Source organism: Scyliorhinus canicula, chromosome 4, assembly GCF_902713615.1.
Source record: "Scyliorhinus canicula chromosome 4, sScyCan1.1, whole genome shotgun sequence".
NCBI classification, from domain to species: Eukaryota; Metazoa; Chordata; class Chondrichthyes; order Carcharhiniformes; family Scyliorhinidae; genus Scyliorhinus; species Scyliorhinus canicula.
Genome location: NC_052149.1, coordinates 76995322 through 77016815, shown reverse-complemented (window position 1 = coordinate 77016815; position 21494 = coordinate 76995322). Strand labels below are relative to the sequence as shown.

The 21494-nt window shown below is 44.9% G+C and overlaps 1 protein-coding gene across 4 annotated transcripts in view; it reads left to right on the top strand.

Annotated features, from left to right (window-relative positions):
- atg4c (autophagy related 4C, cysteine peptidase) overlaps window positions 1–21494 on the top strand; it is a 118718-nt gene that overhangs the window by 62680 nt on the left and 34544 nt on the right. For 2 of the 4 annotated variants that reach the window (XM_038794505.1, XM_038794504.1), the window contains exons 4-7: window positions 7226–7459; window positions 8291–8645; window positions 11546–11616; window positions 14724–14869. In XM_038794505.1, the coding sequence (XP_038650433.1) occupies window positions 7226–7459; window positions 8291–8645; window positions 11546–11616; window positions 14724–14869 (806 nt within the window). The remainder of the gene's footprint in view (window positions 1–7225; window positions 7460–8290; window positions 8646–11545; window positions 11617–14723; window positions 14870–21494) is intronic. The other 2 variants (XM_038794507.1, XM_038794506.1) reach the window with 2 other exon arrangements.

Below are 21494 nucleotides of genomic sequence, written 5' to 3'. Positions count from 1 at the left end.
ATATGATTTGTTCTATTTTCTGTAGACAGTATACACCTGGGGAATTTTTCATGTTGTCGGGTAAATCCCACTTTGTAGCTTTACTGGGAAGGTGTGGCTAGTTCTGGAGAATAAGTCTTCGGCACTTTAGCTGGAATGTTTTTAGGATCTGCAGCCTTTGCTGTATCTAATGCGCTTAGTTTATTGATATCGTATGGAATGAATTGAATTGAATTGAATTGAATTGGCTCAAGACTGACATTTACAATAATGGGGAGCTCAGGACGAAGCAGAGATGGGTCTCCCACTTGGCATCCAGGCTGAAGTTGGTGGTAAATGCCTCCGCTATATTTTCTGCACTCACATGCATGAGAGACCAATATAGAGAGGCAGTATGAATGTACATTGAGAGAAACAACTTGGAAAGTCAGTATTAATCTAAATAATTCTATTTTAATGGGGGATGCACATAAGGCCACAGGGCAAATTGCTGAAGCACCAGCTTTATAAAGTGCGATACTAGACTTTACAAATAGGAATACTGAATTCAAAAACAAGGAAGTTATGCTAAATCTTTACAGATCTCCTGTTGGACCTTTGTTTGTTGGCGTACTGCATATAATTCATGCAGTACGCTTTAGGAAGGATGTCAAGCCCCGGGAAAAGGTACAGCATGATGCCAGGGGTAAGGTTTAGGAAGGATGTCAAGCCCCGGGAAAAGGTACAGCATGATGTCAGGGGTAAGGTTTAGGAAGGATGTCAAGCCCCGGGAAAAGGTACAGCATGATGCCAGGGGTAAGGTTTAGGAAGGATGTCAAGCCCCGGGAAAAGGTACAGCATGATGCCAGGGGTAAGGTTTAGGAAGGATGTCAAGTCCCAGGAAAAGGTACAGCATGATGCCAGGGGTAAGGGTCTTCAGTTGTGTGGAGAGATTGGAGAAACTGGGATTATTTTCCTTTGAATAGAAAGACTGAGGGGATATATTTCTGAATTATTCAAAATTAAGTGATATTAACAGAGAATTGGGGAGAAACCATTCACTTTGAAACAGTTTACTTTGGCAAGTGGATTGGCAAGAGGTCATCAATTTAAAAATAATTGCCAAATCAAATGGAGGGTTGGTAAGACCTTGAAAGGGTGATGGAATCAAACTCCACAAGAATATCCAATTCCAGAGGTGGTAACTCTGGGAAAAGAAATATTTCCTACTGGCCAATCTGATTTTATTTTCACAGCTTTTACGGTTGCATCAGAGTGATGCCCTGTTTATCGACTTCAAATAACTTATCCATTTTAACAGATCCTAATCCCTTCTTTATTTTAAAAACAGCAAACATGTTTTAAAAACTATAATCACACTTTTTCAGCGGAAAAAGCCCCAGTTCTCCAAGCCTTTCCAATTCTTTTCAACAACATTTTGTTGGAGACATTTTCAAATATATACATAACAAAGAAGAAAAAACACAAGAACCAACTGCGACAACAGCAAACAATTAAAACATCATTACACAACGTCCAACAATCTCTTCCCCCTCCCTCCATTCTACCCGCTGCCAACCGGCCCCTGCCCCTCTTTAGCTTTTAACCCAACCTGAACCTCCTCCCCACTGACGACTCAATACTCCTTGAAGAAATCGATGAACAGCTTCCACCTCGAGGTGAACCCTTCCTCTGCCCCCTTAATGGCGAACTTGATCTTCTGTAAATGCAGGAACTCTGCCAAATCACTCACTACACCCTACGCTCGGTGGCTCTGAGTCCTGCCAGCTCAATAGAATCCATCTCTGTGCTACCAGGGAGGCAAAGGCGAATACATTGGCCTCTCTCCCCACCTGCACTCCCGGATGCTCCGACACTGCAAATATTGCCACCTCCGGACTCTAAGCCATCATTACCCCCAAAATCTTTGACAGTATATCTGCAAATCCCGTCCAAAGAATGCCCTCAACCTCGGACACGTCCAAAATAAATGAACATGGTTCACCTCCCTTTCACCCCTGAAAGAACCGACTCATCCTGGACACCATCATGTGGACCTTGTATACCACTTTAAACCGGATGAGACTTAGTCTTGCACACGACGAGGATGCATTAACCCTCCACAAAGCCTCATACCCTCCCCCAGCTCCTCTTCCCATGTATGCCTAACTTCCTCCACCGGACTGCTCTCTTTATTTAACAGCTCCCCATATATATCCAAGATCTTTCCCTCTCCTATTTCCTCCTCAAACAGCAGTTTAGCCTGCAGAATCGGGGTTGACAGCGTCTGAAACGCAGGCACCTCCTTCCTCATAAAGTCCTCACTGTCAGATGCCTAAACCCATTCCCTTTCGGCACCGGATATGTCCCCTCCAGCTCCTCCAGGCCTGCAAGCTTCCCACCAATAAATAAATTCCTAAAATAATCTATCCCCCACCTGCCGCCACCCCTAGAGCTTCGCATCTAACCATGCCGAAGCGAACCTATGATTGGCGTAGATTGGCACCCGTGGGGCCTTGCCTTCCATTCTAACCTTCACCTCCGCCACCCTCAAGAACTCAAGCCCACCCAAAAACTGCCTCATACCCTCATCCCCTACCAGAGGCTCCGAGCTATACAATTTCCAGCCAAATGCTTCAAATATCCCATTCACCTCCTCCGGCTCCATTACCATCATACGCCTGCCATCTCTCATCCTTCCAATTTCCTTCGTCGCTGCCTCCCTCCTCAACTGATGGTCAAGCATCCTCCTGGCTTTCTCCCCATATTCATATATTGGGCCCCTGGCCTTGCGCATCTGCCCACCGCCTTTTTCGTGGACACAAGCCCAAAATCCTGGAGCTTCTGTGTCTCCTTCAGCAGTGCCTCCTCATTGGCCGCCGCATACCTTCGGTCAACCCTCACAATGGCCTCCACCAACCTCAACCTCTTAGTCTGCTCCACCCTCTCCTTGTGCGCCTGGATTGAGATAAACTCTCCCCTTACCACTACCTTCAGCAGCTCTCACAACGTGGAGGCAGAAACCCTTCCCCATCTTAATTCTGCTCCAGATAGTTCGTGGTAGCCACCCCTTCTTGCAAACCTCCTTGTCTGCCAATAACACCATATCTAACCTCCACTGCAGCCATTGGGGACTCCCCTTTGCCACCGCAAATCCACCCAATGCGGCGTGTGGTCAGACACCACGATCGCTGAAAACTCCAACCCAACCACCCCTGCCAACAGCGCCTTGTCCAGGACAAATGAATCAATCCAGGAGTATACCCGGTGGACGTGCGAGAAGTACGAAAATTCTTTGGCCCTCAGCCTCTCAAATCGCCATGGGTCTGTCCTTCCCATACGCTCCATAAACCCAACAGCTCTTTCGCCATAACAGACCCCCTCAGGGACCTGGGAAATGATGGTCCAGCCTACGATCCAGCACCGTATTAAAATCCTGCCCCCCCCCTTCCATAATCAGCCGGTGTGTGTCAAGATCCAGAATCTTTGCCAACACCCGCAACAAAAACTCCACATCGTCGCAATTTGGGGCATGCGCATTCACCAGCACCAAGGCTCCCACTCACCATCACAATTCTACCCTGAGGGTCTGTCACTATACTTCCCACCACAAAAGCCACCTTCTTATTGATCAACACTGCCACCCCCTTCTCTTCATATGCAACCCCGAATGGAATACCTGCCCCACCCAGACCTTCCTCAACCTTGTCTGATCCCCCACCTTCAAATGCGTCTCCAGAAGAAACACCACGTCCGCCTGCAAACCCCTCAAATGAACGAAAACGCGAGACCTCTTAATCGGCCCATTCAACCCCAAACATTCTCGTAATCAACTAGGGGGGCTCCCCCTGCCCCCTCCCTGATCAGCCATAGCCCTTCTTCACCCAGCTCCACGACTCGTTCAGCCTTTGGGCCTCTCCCTCCCCCAACCTCTCTCCTCATAATCAAAAAAAACCCCACCCCAACTCCCTCACCCACACCCTCCTCGAATCACCCCTGCATTGCACTTCCTTTAACTAGTTTGCCTGCTAGTATGGTGGCCTCCACTCAAGGCAACCGCCTACCCCCTCTTCCCCTCTACAACCTCTCACCCGCAATTTCTCCAAAACAACTGAACACACACAATCCACGCCCACAATGGTAAATACAACAATCCGCCTGGCATACACACTCAAATACTGACACCTCCAAAGTTCAGTATCCTTACAAGCCTCCCAATCCATGGTGTCTCATAAATCTGCTCGCCTCCACTGGCGCATCGAAATAAAATTCCTGATTCTGGTGTGTGACCCATAGACGAGCAGGACACAGTACCCAGAATTTGACTCCTTTCTTGCAGAGGACTGCCTTGACCCTGTTGGAGCTTGCCGTTCAAAAAGTCCACCAATTGCTCGTTAGACCACTGGACAACCAATGACGCCCCAGAGCCCTCCGCCATCTTTCCCTCTGTCGCACTTTCCAAGTCTTCCGGCCAGACTATTGCTCATTACACTCCTCGCCTGGTAAACCATAAACTGGCCCCATTGGAGGAGAACTCCTGTCTCTCACTGTTCATGCACCTTGCACCATCAAACACCCCCTATATCGGGTGAAAAGGACCAAACATTTTCACCTTGAGCAGGAGCCACCAAATGTGTGACCACTCCCTCCATGGCTGCCACCGGAAGTCTCCAAGCCTTTCCTGATAAATGCCCCGGAACTAGAAATCACTTTCTGAACATTTTCCAAATCCTAAATCCTATCATGTAAAGGGGTCCAAACTGAACACTGTTTTAGAGTGACCTAATACAAGCCAGTAATTGCACTCCTCTTTCATTTTAATTATTCTGGCTATACATCCTATGTGCTTTGCAACACCAACTCACGCTCTTAATTTTGTAATGAATTAGAACACCCACAGCATCTCGTGTTCAGCAGCATTGAGTCCGCAACCTTGCTTGGTGTCCACATGTCTCATTGTCCCTGCCTATTTGCAGCACATTATAAACCAGAATGCCAGTTGATGAAGGATAGAACTGGAGCCAAATTCGCACACTTCTATAAGCACTGCTTCTGTTTATAGGGGTAAAAGTGAATCCATTAATGCCTACCACTTGCATACAGTTAAACGATCAATATACCATTAGCACAGCATGCTGTGCTTGTCTGTATTGAAATAAATATGTTACAAGGGCCCTTTTGTTCCAATGTGACTAAATCTACCTATAGGTTATTTTTTTCTCACCTTGATTAATCACTCCACATATCTGTCACCCACCTTCAATAACAGCCAGGAATTATAAGCAGGGTGTCACAACCATCAGGAGATTCACAATTCAGTATCACTGAGTTAGTGTTAAGTACAGTTTTTAAATTTGAACGGATTATGTTTTGTAATATATTGGTTATCAATAATTCAAATGTTAAGGAATTAATTTCTTGTGTATTTGACTTAATAAAGAAGAAAAGCTTGCATTTAATTCCTCAGGATACCTCCAATTTGGATGAAGACATTTTGGAGTTGTGTACGGGAGTCAGATTAATGTCTCTATAGAATTTGACAATATGTTGTTTTTATTTGCGCCCAAATGATTTCTGCTTCCAATTAATGCCTTGCGCGGTTAACTATTTCTTATTTTGATCAAGGGTAGATTAAAGAAAGTCCCTATATTAACGCAGAATTAATCTCTCCCCTCCCCTCATCCCATTGAGATATTAAATGCTGCATGTTGGAAAGCGTCTTTCAAATGATATGTTCTGTTAAAGTCCCAGCTGCTAGAACCAAATTAACTAGTCATTTATCAAATTGTTGTTTGTGGCACTTTGCTGAGCACAGATTAGCTGCCACGTTTCCCTAAAGTACAACATTGACTACTCTTCAAAATAATTCTTTGGCCACAAAGCACTTTGATGACTTGTGCACTCATATGGTACTGAATAGATGCAAGTTCAATCTTTCTGTTGTTGGTGTATTATAGTAATTCAGACTACTACAGAGGAAGGAAAGTCTAGTGGACTGTTTTTGTTTTAAAGTGAATCCTCAATATTTCCTTTCTTTAAAAAAAAAGATTTTTAAAAGTCAGATTTCTACCTAATAAGGAAGGGAAAAACTGTTTGTCTGCGAGTTGCTTCAGTGGTGCTAGTGATGGACAGCAGTTATCTATTTGATAAAGCCAGTCTGTTACTTGCAACGTGGGGCTGCAACAACCGACAAATCCAGAGGTGAGCACCCCTCCTGCCTGACAATAGGAGGGTACCATTCTTCAAAAGCAACCAGTGAATAGAGTTTTTCGTAGAGTTGTATTGGTGTTGTTTGACTCATAGATAAATCTTAATGTGTGACCTCTTTCTGAAGAATGTAGCTTCTGCAAAATACTGCATGTCAGTGCAGTCGCTGAAGCAGCTTGGACATTGTACTACAAAGAGGTGGCCATTTGTGAACCGATACCTCAGAACAGGCAGCACGGTAGCATAGTGGTTAGCACAGTTGCTTCATAGCTCCAGGGTTACAGGTTCTATTCCCCGCTGGGTCACTGTCTGTGCAGAGTCTGCACGTTCTCCCCGTGTCTGTGTGGGTTTCCTCCAGGTGCTCCGGTTTCCTCTCTCAGTCCAAAGATGTGCTGGTTAGGTGGATTGGCCATGCTAAATTGCCCTTCATGTCCAAAAAGGTTAGGTGGGGTTACTGGGTTATGGGGATGGGGTGGAGGCGTGGGCTTGGTTAGGGTGCTCTTTCCAAGTGCCGATGCTGACTCGATGAGCCGAATGGCATCCTTCTACACTGTAAATTCTATGAATCAAATAATTCAGCATAGCAATATGAGAGGAAGGAACCAGAGAGGAAATTTGATTGAAGAGACAGAAAAGTGGTTTGTCATGGTATTCCCAGATAATGTTGGTATTGTTATATACAATATGCTACATGTACACTGAGATTTTCTTTTTGTATTTTGCCAACCAAATACTTTTCAGTCAATGGTAGTTCAAATATAAGAAAATGCATTTTAGTACAGCAGCCTATTTCTTTCACATACTAGGTGCAATACACCCTGACATCACCTCTATCTAATCTATTTAGTCTATTGAAGGAAGTTTCTGCATAAATAGTCCCTGATCTCCAAAGATAATCAAGCAAATCTCAAATGTTCATCCATCCTCATTCTCCACCATTCAACCCTTGCTTGCACTCCTCTACAGACAGAATAAAACACCTTGTTTGTGTCTGTCAGTTTATTATAACTAAGCGGTTCAGGGACTTTTTAAAAAATGTTTTGCTGTTTGAATTTTCCAGGAATGAGTGAGAGTGCATCAGGCTGCCCACATGCAGCTGCAAGCAATGAAATGATTTTGTCTAATGTGAATCAATTCCGCAAGGACTTCATCACTCGGATCTGGCTAACGTACCGCCGTGAGTTCCCACAGTTAAAAGGGTGCACACTCACAACAGACTGCGGCTGGGGTTGCGCACTGAGATCTGGTCAAATGCTGTTGGCCCAAAGCCTTCTGCTCCATTTTTGTGGGCGGGGTGAGTTTTGTTCTGATGTAAACCTGTTGTAGATTTTGCAATGCATAGTAATGAGTTCAAATGTTTCGTGGCTGAATTCAATGAACCCTACATGCCAGAATAAACCCTGGCCTGATCATTATTCTGTGTTGTGTTAGCTGCCCTATGTCGGAGTGATGATGGTATTCCAACATTTGAACATTGAAAGGAAGTCTCAATTGAAAATCACTATCTGATGACCCATATTGGAAATACATGTGCTTAGTACCAAGTGAAAACCAGGGTGAGGCTCTGCTGTGAAGAATGGGTGATGTACCAGAAGGCATCAAGCATTTGTGGAACTAAGCCCAGGAGAATCGAAGCTTTCAGGACAGGCTATGAAGGAATGGGAGGGTAAATTCAATGGCAGAGAAGTAGTGTACCATTTATGTCGATCTGCAATAAATAGCCTTAACCCACTTGATTGCAGTGTAAGACGTTGTGAGTATGCAAAACATTTGATATTGTCTATAATTTCTGCACTGCCCCCATATTGGCTGAGAGGTCAGGTAGATGACCAGATCCAGTACCTTTCCCAGTACTCCTCTCATTGTGCTTAGAAAAGATCATTGTGCAGCAGTGATGACTGGGCAGCCCAGGCAGACTTCCCCTATTATCCTAGGAACACTAAAACTAATTGAGATGCCCCTAAGGCAGTGCTGGATAAGATTAACTACTCAGGACATGGTGACCATGGGGAACCTGTGTTCTGATGTATTGCTGCATCAGTGAAAAGTTGTCTGCTGTGCTATTAGGAGAATATCTGTGAATATTTTTTTTAAAGTTTAATTGATGGGTCATATTCCCTTGCAGATTGGCTCTGGCCGGATGCACTTGAAATGGTTGCCTTAGAATCTGAGCTATTTAAAGCCAAGCCATCAACAATGTCTGATAGTGGTGCAGGTTTTACCTTCCTGCCACCTTTGGAAAGACCGCTACAGAATATGAATGAACAGCTGGGCTCATCAAGTAGTAAGAAACAAACTCTAAAGTTAAATCCTGCTAATACAACAAGCGAGGAAGAGAAGTTGCACAGGAAAATAATCTCCTGGTTAGCAGACAATCCAGCAGCTATATTTGGAATGCACAAACTGGTAGAGTTGGGAGAAAACTCTGGCAAGCGAGCTGGGGATTGGTATGGGCCTGCTGTTGTTGCCCACATTTTAAGGTGAGTAGACATTGCAGGTTTTCTTTTGACAAACTTTGTGCGGGACACTACCATGGCTTAGAAATGTAGACATGGCAAGAAAAATCAAGTAGAAGAAAGGCAAGAGGGATTCTAGAAATATTGGATTCCAGAAATTGCAATGTATCTTGATTATTTATAGTGTGTTACAACACCTTGGGCTAGGGTGCGCTGAATTCCAGCCCCCCGCCCCCCTTGATCTGGAGTCGAAACACAATTGAATTAATAAGTAATTCGTAGACTAATACCCAAAGGTTTTGGTCCTTGGCTGCCTAATAATTACAGTCATCACGTTTGTAAATTTAAACACAATTACTTTTTATTTAGAACAAGAACTATAATGAAATATGTTAACTATTATCTAATTCCTAATCCCCCCACCCTCTACACGCGCACACGCATGCTGTGGCACTGAGCCCAGTTCAATTTATTATTGCTTTTTTATTCCTTTGAACTTCTCTGCAATGCAACAACTAGGAAGTTTGCAATAATAATTGTAGATGTTTTGTTTCAATTTGTTATTGGGACATGGGTGACACTGGCAAGGCTGCACGTATTGCTTGAGTTTGTCGCCTTGAGATGGTGATGGTAGACCTTCTCCTTAAACTCCTGCGGTCCTTTCTCCTACAGTGTGGAATTACAGAATATTACCTTAGTGACCATGAAGCAACCGCAATTATATATGTTCAGAACAGGATAATGTGCATCTTGTAGTGAAGCTTGGGGGTAATCATATTTCCATAACATTGCAGCTGTATACTTTTTGATAGAGGTCACAGGGAAGGGATGTACTGTCACAGTGCCCTAGGTGAGTTGCTTCAGTGAATCCTTTAAATAGTACACGCTGCAGCCACAGTGCGACATTGATGGAGGGGATGGATATTGAGTCCACGCCAGGAGTGCTGATCAAGTGGATTGTTCTGACCAGTGAAGCATTGAGTTGCATAAGTGTTGTTGCAGCTTCACCCATCAGGAGAGTGGTGAGTATTCCATCATGCTCCTGGGTTGAGAATTGTAGATGCCACAGAGGCTTTGAGGGTTCACTATCGCAGGTGTTGTGAATGGAGCTGAGCACTTGGAATTGTTAGTGAAAAACCGCACTTCTGGCATTACAATGGTGGGAAAGTCATTGATGAAGCAATTGCTTTGATGAATTTCTGCAGTGACATTCCAGGGCTATGATGAGTGTCCTCTGACATCTACAATAATTCTCTTTTGTGTTGGGTATGATACAAAATGTCAGCGGGTTTTCCCTTCGACACTTGTTGACTTCATTTTCACTAGGCTTTGGTTGAATATAACTATGATCTTGAGGGCAAATACTCCTACTTATCTGGCATTCAGCTTTTGCATCTATGCCTGGATCAAACCTTTGAGTTCTGAAATGTGGTTCAGCCTGAACCTGAAGTGAGCATTATGAAGCAGTTCATTGGTGATAAGGTGTTGTTTATTGACACTGGCTCCTGCCATCACATTGATTAGGAGGTGTCTGATAATTGGTTAGGTTGGATTTATCATGGATTTTTAGCAGGCAAAGCTAGAAATGTCTGGGCAACTTTCTAGATTGTCAGCTTCATGCCGGTGTCGTACCTGTACAGCTGGGCTGGGATGAGGGTATGGCTATATCTGGTATGCAGGTCTTTCAGCATCACAGACAGGATGTTGTCAGAGCATTTGCAGTGAAAATGGTCCATAGTAATTGTGACTAAGTGACAGGATGAATGACCAGTGGACTTGGTTGATAATGAAACTCTTGCATTTCAGACAACCCAATTTAGGATATGGGACCCAGGTTCAATTGTCTCTGTCTGTGTGGAGTCTGTACGTTCTCCCCGTGTCTGCGTGGGCTTCCCTCCGGGTGTTCCAGTTTCCTTCCACAGTCCAGAGATGTGCAGATTAGGTTATGGGGTTACCGGGATAGAGTGGGGTGGACGGGAGTGTGTAAATGGGTAGAGTCCTCATTCAAAGAGTTAGTGCAAAAACAATGGGTTGAATGGCCTCCTGCACTGTAGGGATTCTATGATTCAAGTGTGATCTAAACATATTACAACTTTACAAAATGTAAACTTATTGCCCTGTGATATAAATGCCCTGCAGTTTGAGCCCAACAGGTGCTTTGAATAGGTGTGGATTGGTCTAAGATTCTGGCCCCACTTGAGGCACGATTGATGATTTTAAGAGACGTAATGGCAGTTTTTGATTTAAAATATCGACAACGAGACAGCACAAAGTAAATCTACTACACTTTTTCAATGTCATTGGTGTTAAGAATTTAAGCATTCTTCTATGGGAACTGCTTCATAATTCACCAATGGGGAGACTGAGTGGTGACATAGATTGTCATACTTTGATCTATTGTCTAGGTTTTAAAACCAACCTCAATCTGATGGATTATAAGGATCCTGTGAGAATTTTTTTTTGAGTTATCACGTTACAAACCCCAATTTAGTATTCAAACTGGTAAGCTCACTCAAAGGCCATAAGGATGAGGAAAATAGTGAAAATATAGTGGCCGGGCGTGGGGGCTACTTGTTTGATTATTGGGGTTGAGGCACATTTTGGGATGGAGCAGAACTGTTTTAACTATGCATCTAATGATGCTATAATTATAAGTGCTTAATGTTGAAATAAAGTTCCTGAAATGGGCAATTCATTTTGAGCACTGATATTTTGTGTGCAAAAAATGTACTTTAAGTTTAAAAAAAAGTTGCTCACGATGATGCCGAATAGCTGCGCAATATTGATGCATTGTACTCTGACCTCAAATCTTTTCCTTATAGTAGAAATTCAGCTGTTTTGAGTTTTATAAAATAAAATCAGTCCAATTCAATTAGCACTGATTCCAAGGTGACTGTCTAAACCTATTTAAATCCATTGCTTAGGAGAGCGGTGGAAGATGCAGTGGAGCCCGAGCTGCAAGGAATAACAGTTTACGTTGCTCAGGACTGTACGGGTGAGTGACACGGTATGGTAATGAGAAAAATTGACTGGGCATCTTGCCCAGTTCTGCCAGTCATCTGAAATTGATGATGCCAGGCAGTGCTTAACATTATTGAACATAACTCATGTCTGATGTGTTAAGCCAATGCTTCTGTGTTCTACACGAGCGTAATTGTAATCTTTTTTTTTAATGCTTTCACTTCAAAATGAGGATCAAGGGGGTCGTGGCTGTATGTTTACTCCAGTATAAACAATGTAATTGTTTTAGTAAACTACGACACCCATTTTCATTTAGTATATAAACCAAAAATGCTTGAACTATACAGCAGGCCAATCAACATCTGAAATAGAAAGAAAAAAACAAGTTAACAGTTAGTTGGAATCTTGTAACTGGAGAGTTTCTTTATGATTGATTGAAGCAAGCAAGGGAGAATAAAATGTCTAGGCTACAGATGTAGTACTGTATTTTAATTACCTGTTAATTTATGCATTCATGTACAGTATTTACATCTTCAGAACATGGTGCAAAGGGCTGGTTGCTTAAAAATGTCAACTCAAATGGGCATGTAAAAGAAATAAGAAAGACAACAAGAAAAAGTCTTGGTTTTGAAAAAAAATATTTTTATTCTCCTTTTTCACATTTTCTCCCAAATTTACACCCACCAACCATAAACAATAATCAGCAACAAATACGTCAATCCCCATGTCAATAACAACGATCCCATCCTCCCACAAAACCCCAAACATTAGCCTGTATGTTCACATAAACAAATGACAAACGGGAATCAGGAATCACCCATTGTCACCATTAACACACACCCCTCCCACCCACCCCCCAAACTAATGTTTGATAACCAGTTCTTGAAAGTGCATAATGAAAAATGCCCATGAATTGTAGAACCCCTCCATCTTCCCCTCAGTTCAAACTTAGCCTTCTCAAGAGTCAAAAATTCCAACAGGTCCCCCCCGCCACGCCCGGGGACAGGGTGGAGAGGTTGCTCTCCAACCCATCAGGATCCAGACATATCTTCTACTCCTTCAAAGAACCGGCTCATCCTCGCCCTCGTGAGGTGTGCTCTGTGTACCACCTTCAGCTGTATCAGCCCCAACATCGCGCACGAGGTGGAGGCGTTCACTCTCCGGAGCACCTCACACCAGAACCCCTCCTCTATATCCTCTCCCAACTCTTCCTCCCACTTTGCTTTGATCACTTCCAGTGGTGCCGTCTCCTCTTCCAAAATAGCTCCGTAAACCGCCGACACTACCCCCTTCCCCAGTCCCCCTATCGTCAGCACCTCCTCCAGCAATGTGGAGGCCGGCTCCACTTGGAAGCTCTGTATCTCCTTTCTGGCAAAATCTCGAACCTGCATATATCTAAACATTTCCCCCTGCTCCAGCCCATACTTCACTTCCAGCTCCTTCAATCCTGCAAACTGACCCCGAAGAAACAAATCTTTAAGTGTCTTAATCCCCTTCTCCTCCCATTTCCGAAAATTTCCATCCCACTTCCCTGGCTCAAATCTGTGGTTCCCCCGAATCGGCATTTCCCTTGACCCTGCCCCAACCCGAAGTGTTGGCGTAACTGCCTCCAAATTCTCAATGAAGCTATTATTACTGGACTTCCTTAGTATTTCCCGGTGCCATCGGGAGCGGCGCTGTTGCTAGTGCTTTCAATCCCGACCCCTTGCACAAACTCTCCTCCATTCTGACCCACTGGAAGTCAACCCCTCTGACCCAGCTCTGCACCTTCTCCACATTCGCCGCCCAGTAGTAATACATCCGCTTCGGAAGACCCAAGCTTGCCTTCCCCTCTGTAGCAGCACCTTTCTAACTCTGGCCACCTTCCCTCCCCATATGAACGAAGTAATAATTTCCTCAAGCTCTCTGAAAAAGGCCTTGGGCAGGAAACGTGGCAGGCATTGGAAAATAAACAGAAATCGTGGCAACATGTTCATTTTAACTGCCTGTACCCAACTCGCCAGTGACAAGGATACTTGCTTTTAAAGTAATCCACCTGGACAATAAATTTGCTTGACTCAGATCCCCAATTTACATCTAACCTGAAATTTTGACTCCAGTGAGGCCAGAAGTCAGGCGGGGTGTAAATTGGGCATCCAACCTATACTTCCTTGCTAGTAAGGGCAAAGTCAGTGCTCAAAAGTGAATGCATTCTGTTTATGTTTGAAATTTCTACCATTTATGATCTTTTCTCTCTATTTTAACTGGCTGTTTAATTCAATTTGGCAAAGCCTTTTCATAAATTAGAAAAAAATTGTTTTTATTCATTGAAGTGTGTTTATTGCTTCTTAGTAATCTGGAATGATTACATGATGGACTAAAATATGTCACTACTTAATATTTTTGAATTATACATTACTTATCTTGTAATATATTTGAACAGTGGCAGTAGCATCTGTGATATTACTTCATGTTATAAATTGTCTGATGTATTATGGATGTTATTAATGTACATATTTATCCAGAAGGGATGTAAAGCATCTTACATGAAAGAAGTTTGGTGAAGTCTCAACCTGGGCTCACAGTACTAAACTAGCTTTTATTTGGCACTGGTTGAGACAAAAATTGGCAACCTCTCTGAGGTTACAAGATGGCTGGCTTGAAGAAGGGAATTGGAGAAGACCAGCCAACACTTTCTTTGAACTTAATTTTATAGAATATGCTATTTGCATTTACATTATTGTCAAAATGTTAATAGAATAATTTTCACATCATAGTAATCTGATATTACCATTTTGTTGTGAGGATCAAAACTGTATCCAAAGTCAATGGCTAAGTAAAATAAGTTATTTTTATTAATGAGCAGCTGAGATGAACGCCCGAGAATTATTGGAAGGACATCATGGTTGAAACTGTTGAACTAAACTATGAAATAGATGTAGGCACGAAGCTTGTGTTTCTAAAGCCTGAAGTATTTCAGAATAAAGGAAATGACACAATTTCAATGTTCTGGGAGAGAATAAATTGGAGCAGGAGATGATACCATGAATTTTGGATACACCACACTGTAGATGCAGGGGAAAGGAAGAACATGTAGAAAAGCACATTAGAAGTTTGGAAGAACAAAACTGTTACTTAAGTGTTACTCACTATCTTTTTCAGTTTATATTGGTGATGTAAAAGAAAAACATTTGCAAGCTATTGGATCTGGAATGCCAAAGCCATCAGATAGGAGAGCTGTTGTTATCCTAATACCAGTGAGACTTGGAGGGGAGAAGGTCAACCTTGAGTACAAAGAGATTGTAAAGGTAATGGTGATGGAACCTCTTACATTAGGATCTGTCATTCTGTGGTATTTTATAAATCCTTTTCTCATCGTAATTTCAAATTCTTCCATTTTCCAAAAGGGATTATGTTAGATCGCCAATGGTGAGGATTTCCAAGGGCAAATTCATTTAAAATCTTTTCTGTGCTGCTTGGTTTTGGTATGAGATGGAGAAGCAATTGGGATGTTGCAATAAGCCATGGTATCTTTGGCCAAGGAGAGGTGGAAAAGTAAACCAACTTCCTGCTGCTGATTATTGGCCAGTAACTTCTGCTGAGTAATGTATGAAATGAAAATCGCTTATTGTCATGAGTAGGCTTCAATGAAGTTACTGTGAAAAGCCCCTAGTCGCCACATTCCGGCACCTGTTCGGGGAGGCTGGTACGGGAATTGAACCGTGCTGCTGGCCTGCCTTGGTCTGCTTTAAAAGCCAGCGATTTAGCCCAGTGTGCTAAACCAGCCCCTGTGTGCATAGATCTAATGAAAACAATATTCACCTTGATTGTTGCACCATCCATGGTTACATAGCTGGTGATACAGTGTCGTAGCTGTTCTTATCTGCCTGGATCCTGTTGGCTGGGGACAATTTGTTACCTCATGCCTCTTGAGGAAAATGAGCTCCCACAATGGTGTGGGGGGGGGGGGGGGGGGACAGGGCAATCGTTAACATTTCAGCTGTATAAATAGAGCTGGTCAGTGTGGTACCGGTTAGAGAGAGAACCAGTAGTGAACTACTGTGCTGTGTAAATACTGTTGTAAATAAGGTTACTTTCTGTTTAACTCTACAAAATCATGCTGGGTTCTTCATGGCCCTCAGAAAACCTGCGATGAGGGTTAAACTTGGATAGCTATCTACGCTGCTGAAGCCACGCCCCTCGACTTTTTTTGGATACACCATATCTCTTTTTGTACATTTGGATGTATTTGTTGTTGCGCTGGAGGATTGGCACCAATGCGCAAAGAATGCGTTACTTCTTTTGGGCGAATAACATTGTCGAAAGCGACTGACAGGAGGTCATTTTACGAACTGCCTGTGGTGTGCATACGTTTGAGGTGATAGCCTTACGGACTCAGTTGCACCTGACACTAAAACGTTTGATGAGCTTGTGACTTTGGTGGGACGACATTTTAACCCAACCCCATCCGTGATAGTCCAACGTTACCAGTTTAACATCGCAAAGACGGCCCCTGGGAATCCATTGCCGAGTTCTTATCCAGGCTATGCAGGATTGTGGAGAACTGTGAATATGGCGCTGCCTTGTCAGGGATGTTGGGCAGTATTCTCCCCTACCCGGCGGGGCGGGGTGTCCCGGCGTAGCAGAGTGGTTCCAACCACTCCGGCGTCGGGCCTCCCCAAAGGTGCGGAATTCTCCACACCTTTAGGGGCTAGGCCTGCGCCGGAGTGGCTCCCGCTCAACCGACTGGCGGCAACGGCCTTTGGCGCCACGCCGACTGGCGTCGGGGCTGACCAAAAGGCCTTAGCCGGTCGGCGTGAGTCCACGCATGCGCCTGAGCGTCAGTGGCCGCTGACATCACCACCAGCGCTGCGCGGTGGAGGGGGTCTCTTCCGCCTCCGCCATGGTGGAGGCCGTGGCGGCGGCTGAAGAAAAAGAGTGCCCCCACAGCACAGGCCCGCGCGCCGATCGGTGGGCACCCCCCGGGGCCAGATCGCCCCACGCCCCCCCCCCCCCCCCCGGGGCCCGCTCCCGCCGGCACCAGAGGTGGTTTAAACCACGTCGGCGGGAGAGGCCTGACAGCGGCGTAACTTCGGCCCATCGCGGGCCGGAGAAACGCCGCGGGGGGGCCTGCCAACCGGCGGAGCGCGAATCCCACCGCCGCCGATTCCCGGGTGGCGGAGAATTCCGGTCACGGCAGGGGCGGGATTTACGAAGGCCCCGGGCGATTCCCCGACCCCGCGGGGGGTCGGAGAATTTTGCCCGTTATGCGACACATTGTTTTGTGGCATCAACAATGCGGCCATCCAGAGGAGACTATCAGCCAACTATCAGACATTGACTTTTCAAAAGGCCATCCAGATGAAAGCCAGAACTGGGAGTGCAGGAGTTACAGGGAATGGAGGTGAACAGCCTGGGGCGCATCACCTCCCGTCCAGAAGCACCACCCCACATCCCAGTCTTGCCTTGGACGGAGCGCCGTAAAGGCCCCCGCCGGTGGGCTTCGGAAGTTCATTCTCGAAGAGAGCCTTCTCCAGATCCCTTGGATGAGGAGCCAGGTATATGTAGGACCCGGTGAGGCAATGGTGTGGCTATGACAGAGGACCAGACGCACCTGCAGAAGCAGGGACCAACCTGGGGCCCGAACTTTCCATTTGGATGAACCCGAGGTTGAGGGGACGGAGGACAACTGCCTGCAGCTGCATTGCGCCGCTGTCCCCCGAGTGGCCCCCATTAAGGTAACGGTGCGAGTGAATGGACACCTGCTTAAAATGGAGTTAGATACCTGTGCAGTGGTCTCCTTGGTTGGACTGAAGAAGTTTGGCCGCATCAAGCGGGATATTCAAATCCTTGCTTTGGCTGATGCACAGATCCGGTTGGCCATCTATACGGGGTTACTATTAGACATTGCTGGGACTACAATGACCCCTGTCATTTACAGACATCAGTTGGGGGGCCTCATTGTGGTGTGAGCCCATGAACCAAGCCTGTTCGTCGGGACTGGTTGTGCCATTTGCGGCTGGAATGCCAGCACATTCTTCAAATGGGTTTTGGTGGTTTGACTGAGGTGCTAGGAAGATACCCAGAAGAGGTGGCAAGGTAGCACAGTGGTTATCACTATTGCTTCAATGCTCCAGGGTCCCAGGTTCGATTTGCGGCTTGGGTCACTCCCTGTGCGGAGTCTGCATGTTCTCCCCGTGTCTGCGTGGGTTTCCTCCGGGTGCTCCAGTTTTCTCTCACAGTCCAAAGATGTGAAGTTAGGTCGATTGGCCATGCTAAATTGTCCTTAATGTCCAAAAATAGTTCAGTGGGTTTACTGGGATAGAGTGGAGGTGTGGGCTTAAGTGCGTGCTCTTTCCAAGGATCGGTGCAGACTCAATGGGCTGAATGGCCTTCTGCACTGAAAATTCCAAGATTCTATGATTCCATGAAGTATTCAGCCCGGTTTGGGGAAGATAAAAAGGGCCATAGCCTGCATTCAGGTTGATCTGGAAGTCATGCCGCGGTGTTTCTGGGTGTACCCAGTTCCTTCTGCCTTGCTAGAGAAAGTGAAAGCAGAGCTCACTTGTCTGGAGTCCTTAGGTATTATCAGGCCCATCATTTCACTGACTGGGTAGCGGCAGTTGTGCAGGTAATGAAACCAGATAGCATGGTTGGTTTGTGCAGTGACTATGAAGTAACGGTAAACACAGTTTCCCGTCTCGACCAATACCTCGTGCCCCGCATTGATGATCTCTAAGCAAAACTTGGGCGGACTCTTGTTCACAAAGTTGGACATGAGTCACGCTTTTTTGCAGCTGGAGTTGGATCCTGCCTCCCGACAGTATGTTACTATTTATGTGCACAGTGGCCTGTATGAGCATACACGGTTGCCTTTTGGATTGGTCTCTGCCTGTGCTATTTTCCAACACATCTTGTGAGGGTTGCCACGTGTTGCTGTTTATTTAGACGACATCTTGATTATGGGAACTTTGGAGCAAGAGCATTTAGACAATTTGGAGGCTGTGTTTGATAACGTCGCACAAAGTGCGTTTCTCAGGTGAACAAAGTGATCTGCCTTGGTTATCGGTAGGTCTGCAAATGTTTGCACTCCGTCGCGGGGAAGGTGCGTGCAATCCACCAGGCCTCCGGCCCGATGGCCGTTTCTCCCCATCTGGTGATCTGTTGGCCCCATTACATCTTCTGTTGAAGAGGAATTGCTTCTGGGTTTGGGGTCAGCTGCAAGAAACCACTTTTCAGCGGGTAAAGCAGCAGTCGTCATAGTCCGAGTTACCGACCCACTATGATCGTGCAAAGCCTCTGCTGATCACATGCAATGCCTCGCCCTATGGTATCGAGGCAGTCCTGTCCCGCAAGATGGATAACGAAGGGGAACGGCCGACAGCTTTCGCCTCCTGCACATTGCAGCAGAAAAGAAGTATGCGCAGATTGAAAAGGAAGACCTGATGGTGGTCTTTGTGGTGAAACATTTCCACCAATATGTTTATGGCAGCTACTTCACTATTGTAACCGATCATAAGCCTCTGCTTGGACTTTTCAGAGACGATAGCCAATTCCGCCCATTCCTTCTACGTAGATCGAGCGCTAGGCTTTGCTACTCGCTGCCTACAAATATTCTTTTGAGCATAGGCTGGGAATGCAAATTGCGAATGCTGATGCACTGAGCCGAAGTCGGAGTACTGTTGCTGTGTAAATATTGTTGTAAATAAAGATACTTTCTGTTTGACTCGACAAACTCGTGCTGGGTGCTTCGTAGCCCTAACGAAAGTAGCTCTCATAAATTATTACCATTTGAGTAAGATACTGAAGAATGGTTGGCACTGAAACAGAAATGCATCAGCCTGATCAAGTAACGGTAAGGTAAAGTTGCCATAGTCCCAAATGGCCAAAAGCTGCTATCCCCTTTGAAGGGGGGAGCTGACTGGTGGTGGTTTAACTGAGGATCACCACACCTCAGGTGAGGGGTAATGCTGAGAAGGCGGGCCTTCATGAATAACCTCAGCTCGTTAACTGAACCTGCACTGCTGGCCTTGTTCTGCATCCCAAACCAGCTGTCAAACCTGCTGAGCTAAACTGGCCCCCAAGTAAACTGGCAGCCCGATCCAAGTAGAGGGATAATAGGAGCAGCACAGTGGAGCAGTGGTTATCATTGCTGCCTCACGGCGCAGAGGTCCCAGATTCGATCCCGGCTCTGGGTCACTGTCCATGTGGAGTTTGCATATTCTCTCTGTGTTTGCCTGGGTTTCGCCCCCACAACCCAAAGATGTACAGGGATTGGCCACGTTAAATTGCCACTTAATTGGAAAAATTGAATTGGGTACACTAGATTTTTAAAAAAAGTAGTGGGGGAATAGATGGGGTGAAAGGCAAATAACCCACTAGAGTATTGCTGTTAAAGGTATACAAATTGATGGGGCGGGAGTTGTATGCTCAATAAATCTAAACATAACATCATAACCTACACGTTCTGTACCACTTCAACTCAGTCAGTTGAAAGGCCTTTAGTCTAATCATTGCACAACATGATATTGTGTAATTTTACTGAAATAACTGTATCCAGACCAAGGGATTGTGAATTGCTCACCTGAATAAATACATGCTCTGCCAACCAGATTAGTATCCAGGTATTGGAGGGGTTGCCAGCAAGCACTTTATGGTCTTTATTCAGTTTTCACATCAAAGATAGATCTGTTAACCTACAGACTTTGGGTTTCTCATTTGTTTAAAACCAGTCATTAAAATCACTTTTCAGGCAATGGCATTTTCTTTAGGTGACGAGGCAAGTGGCCTGAGATTCAACAATGTTAAACGGGTGAGCTGCTTATGGTGGCTAACAGGTACTGACAGTTCATCTAAATAATGTAATTGAGGTCTAAAGCTCATGTTCTAGCTGACCGTCAACCTCCCAGTTGGGACACATGCTGTCTGTGCCCCATTGGGACAAAAACCATCATTCATTCCTAGGATATTTCTTGCTGGGCTGCAGTTCCATAGCAGAAGCTGACTTCAGCACCTTGGCCAAATGGCTGTTTAATTGTGCATGTAATTTGAATGCAAGGCGAGTAACAACAATTCTGTCATTGGTGTCAATGCACCCACATTTCCAACAGAAATTCTTCGATAGAATTGAGATGGGGAGAAGGGGACTCCTCGGTTTACTAATTCTGAGACGATGTATAATGCATTCCAGCCAAGTTTAACCAATGTAGCACAGATTAGAAATTGAATGTAGATCATTTCTTTGATTGGCCCAGCTACTTTGAATTATCTGAGGCGTGGGCATATGCTTATTTTGTATTTTCACTTAAATTAATTGCAACATTTCCTAAACCATTAAGGCATCGTTGAATGGTCCTATAAGAATATTGCCTTCTTCTGTGTTAGAAGCCTCCTGAACCACACAATAAATTACCCTTTCCTGTGGCCTTGACTTTATTCACATGATAAGCTTTTATTGCACTTCACTTAATAAATGAAAAGTATGCTAACTAAGGATGCTTAACTGGGAAGGTAATAAATACCTTGAATATTTCCAGGGTCAAGGCTGCTTCGTATTTAAAAAGTACACTGTTTTTATGTTAATTGTAGGAGTTATCTATAAATGAAAGTGAAGGCCAACAGCTGATTAACATTTGTGTTCTTGTGATCAGTGAAGATATTCCGTTTGAATATTTATAAATCCGTCAATTTGTAACGAAAAAAATCAAGGCTATTAAAAAAAATTAAAGCTCCTTATAGCTCAATGGATAACTGAATTTTCCAATATATTAATGACCCAGTGAGATCAGCAGAGTACAAGACTCCTAAATTAACTGGTATCTGTCAGAGTGCTGGTGTTGCCCCTGCCCCTGTTACCCACGTGGGAACCTCCGCACTTATTTGGACATGAATCGGGGTGGGATTCCCCCCCCCCCCCCCCCGGCAAGTGGCATC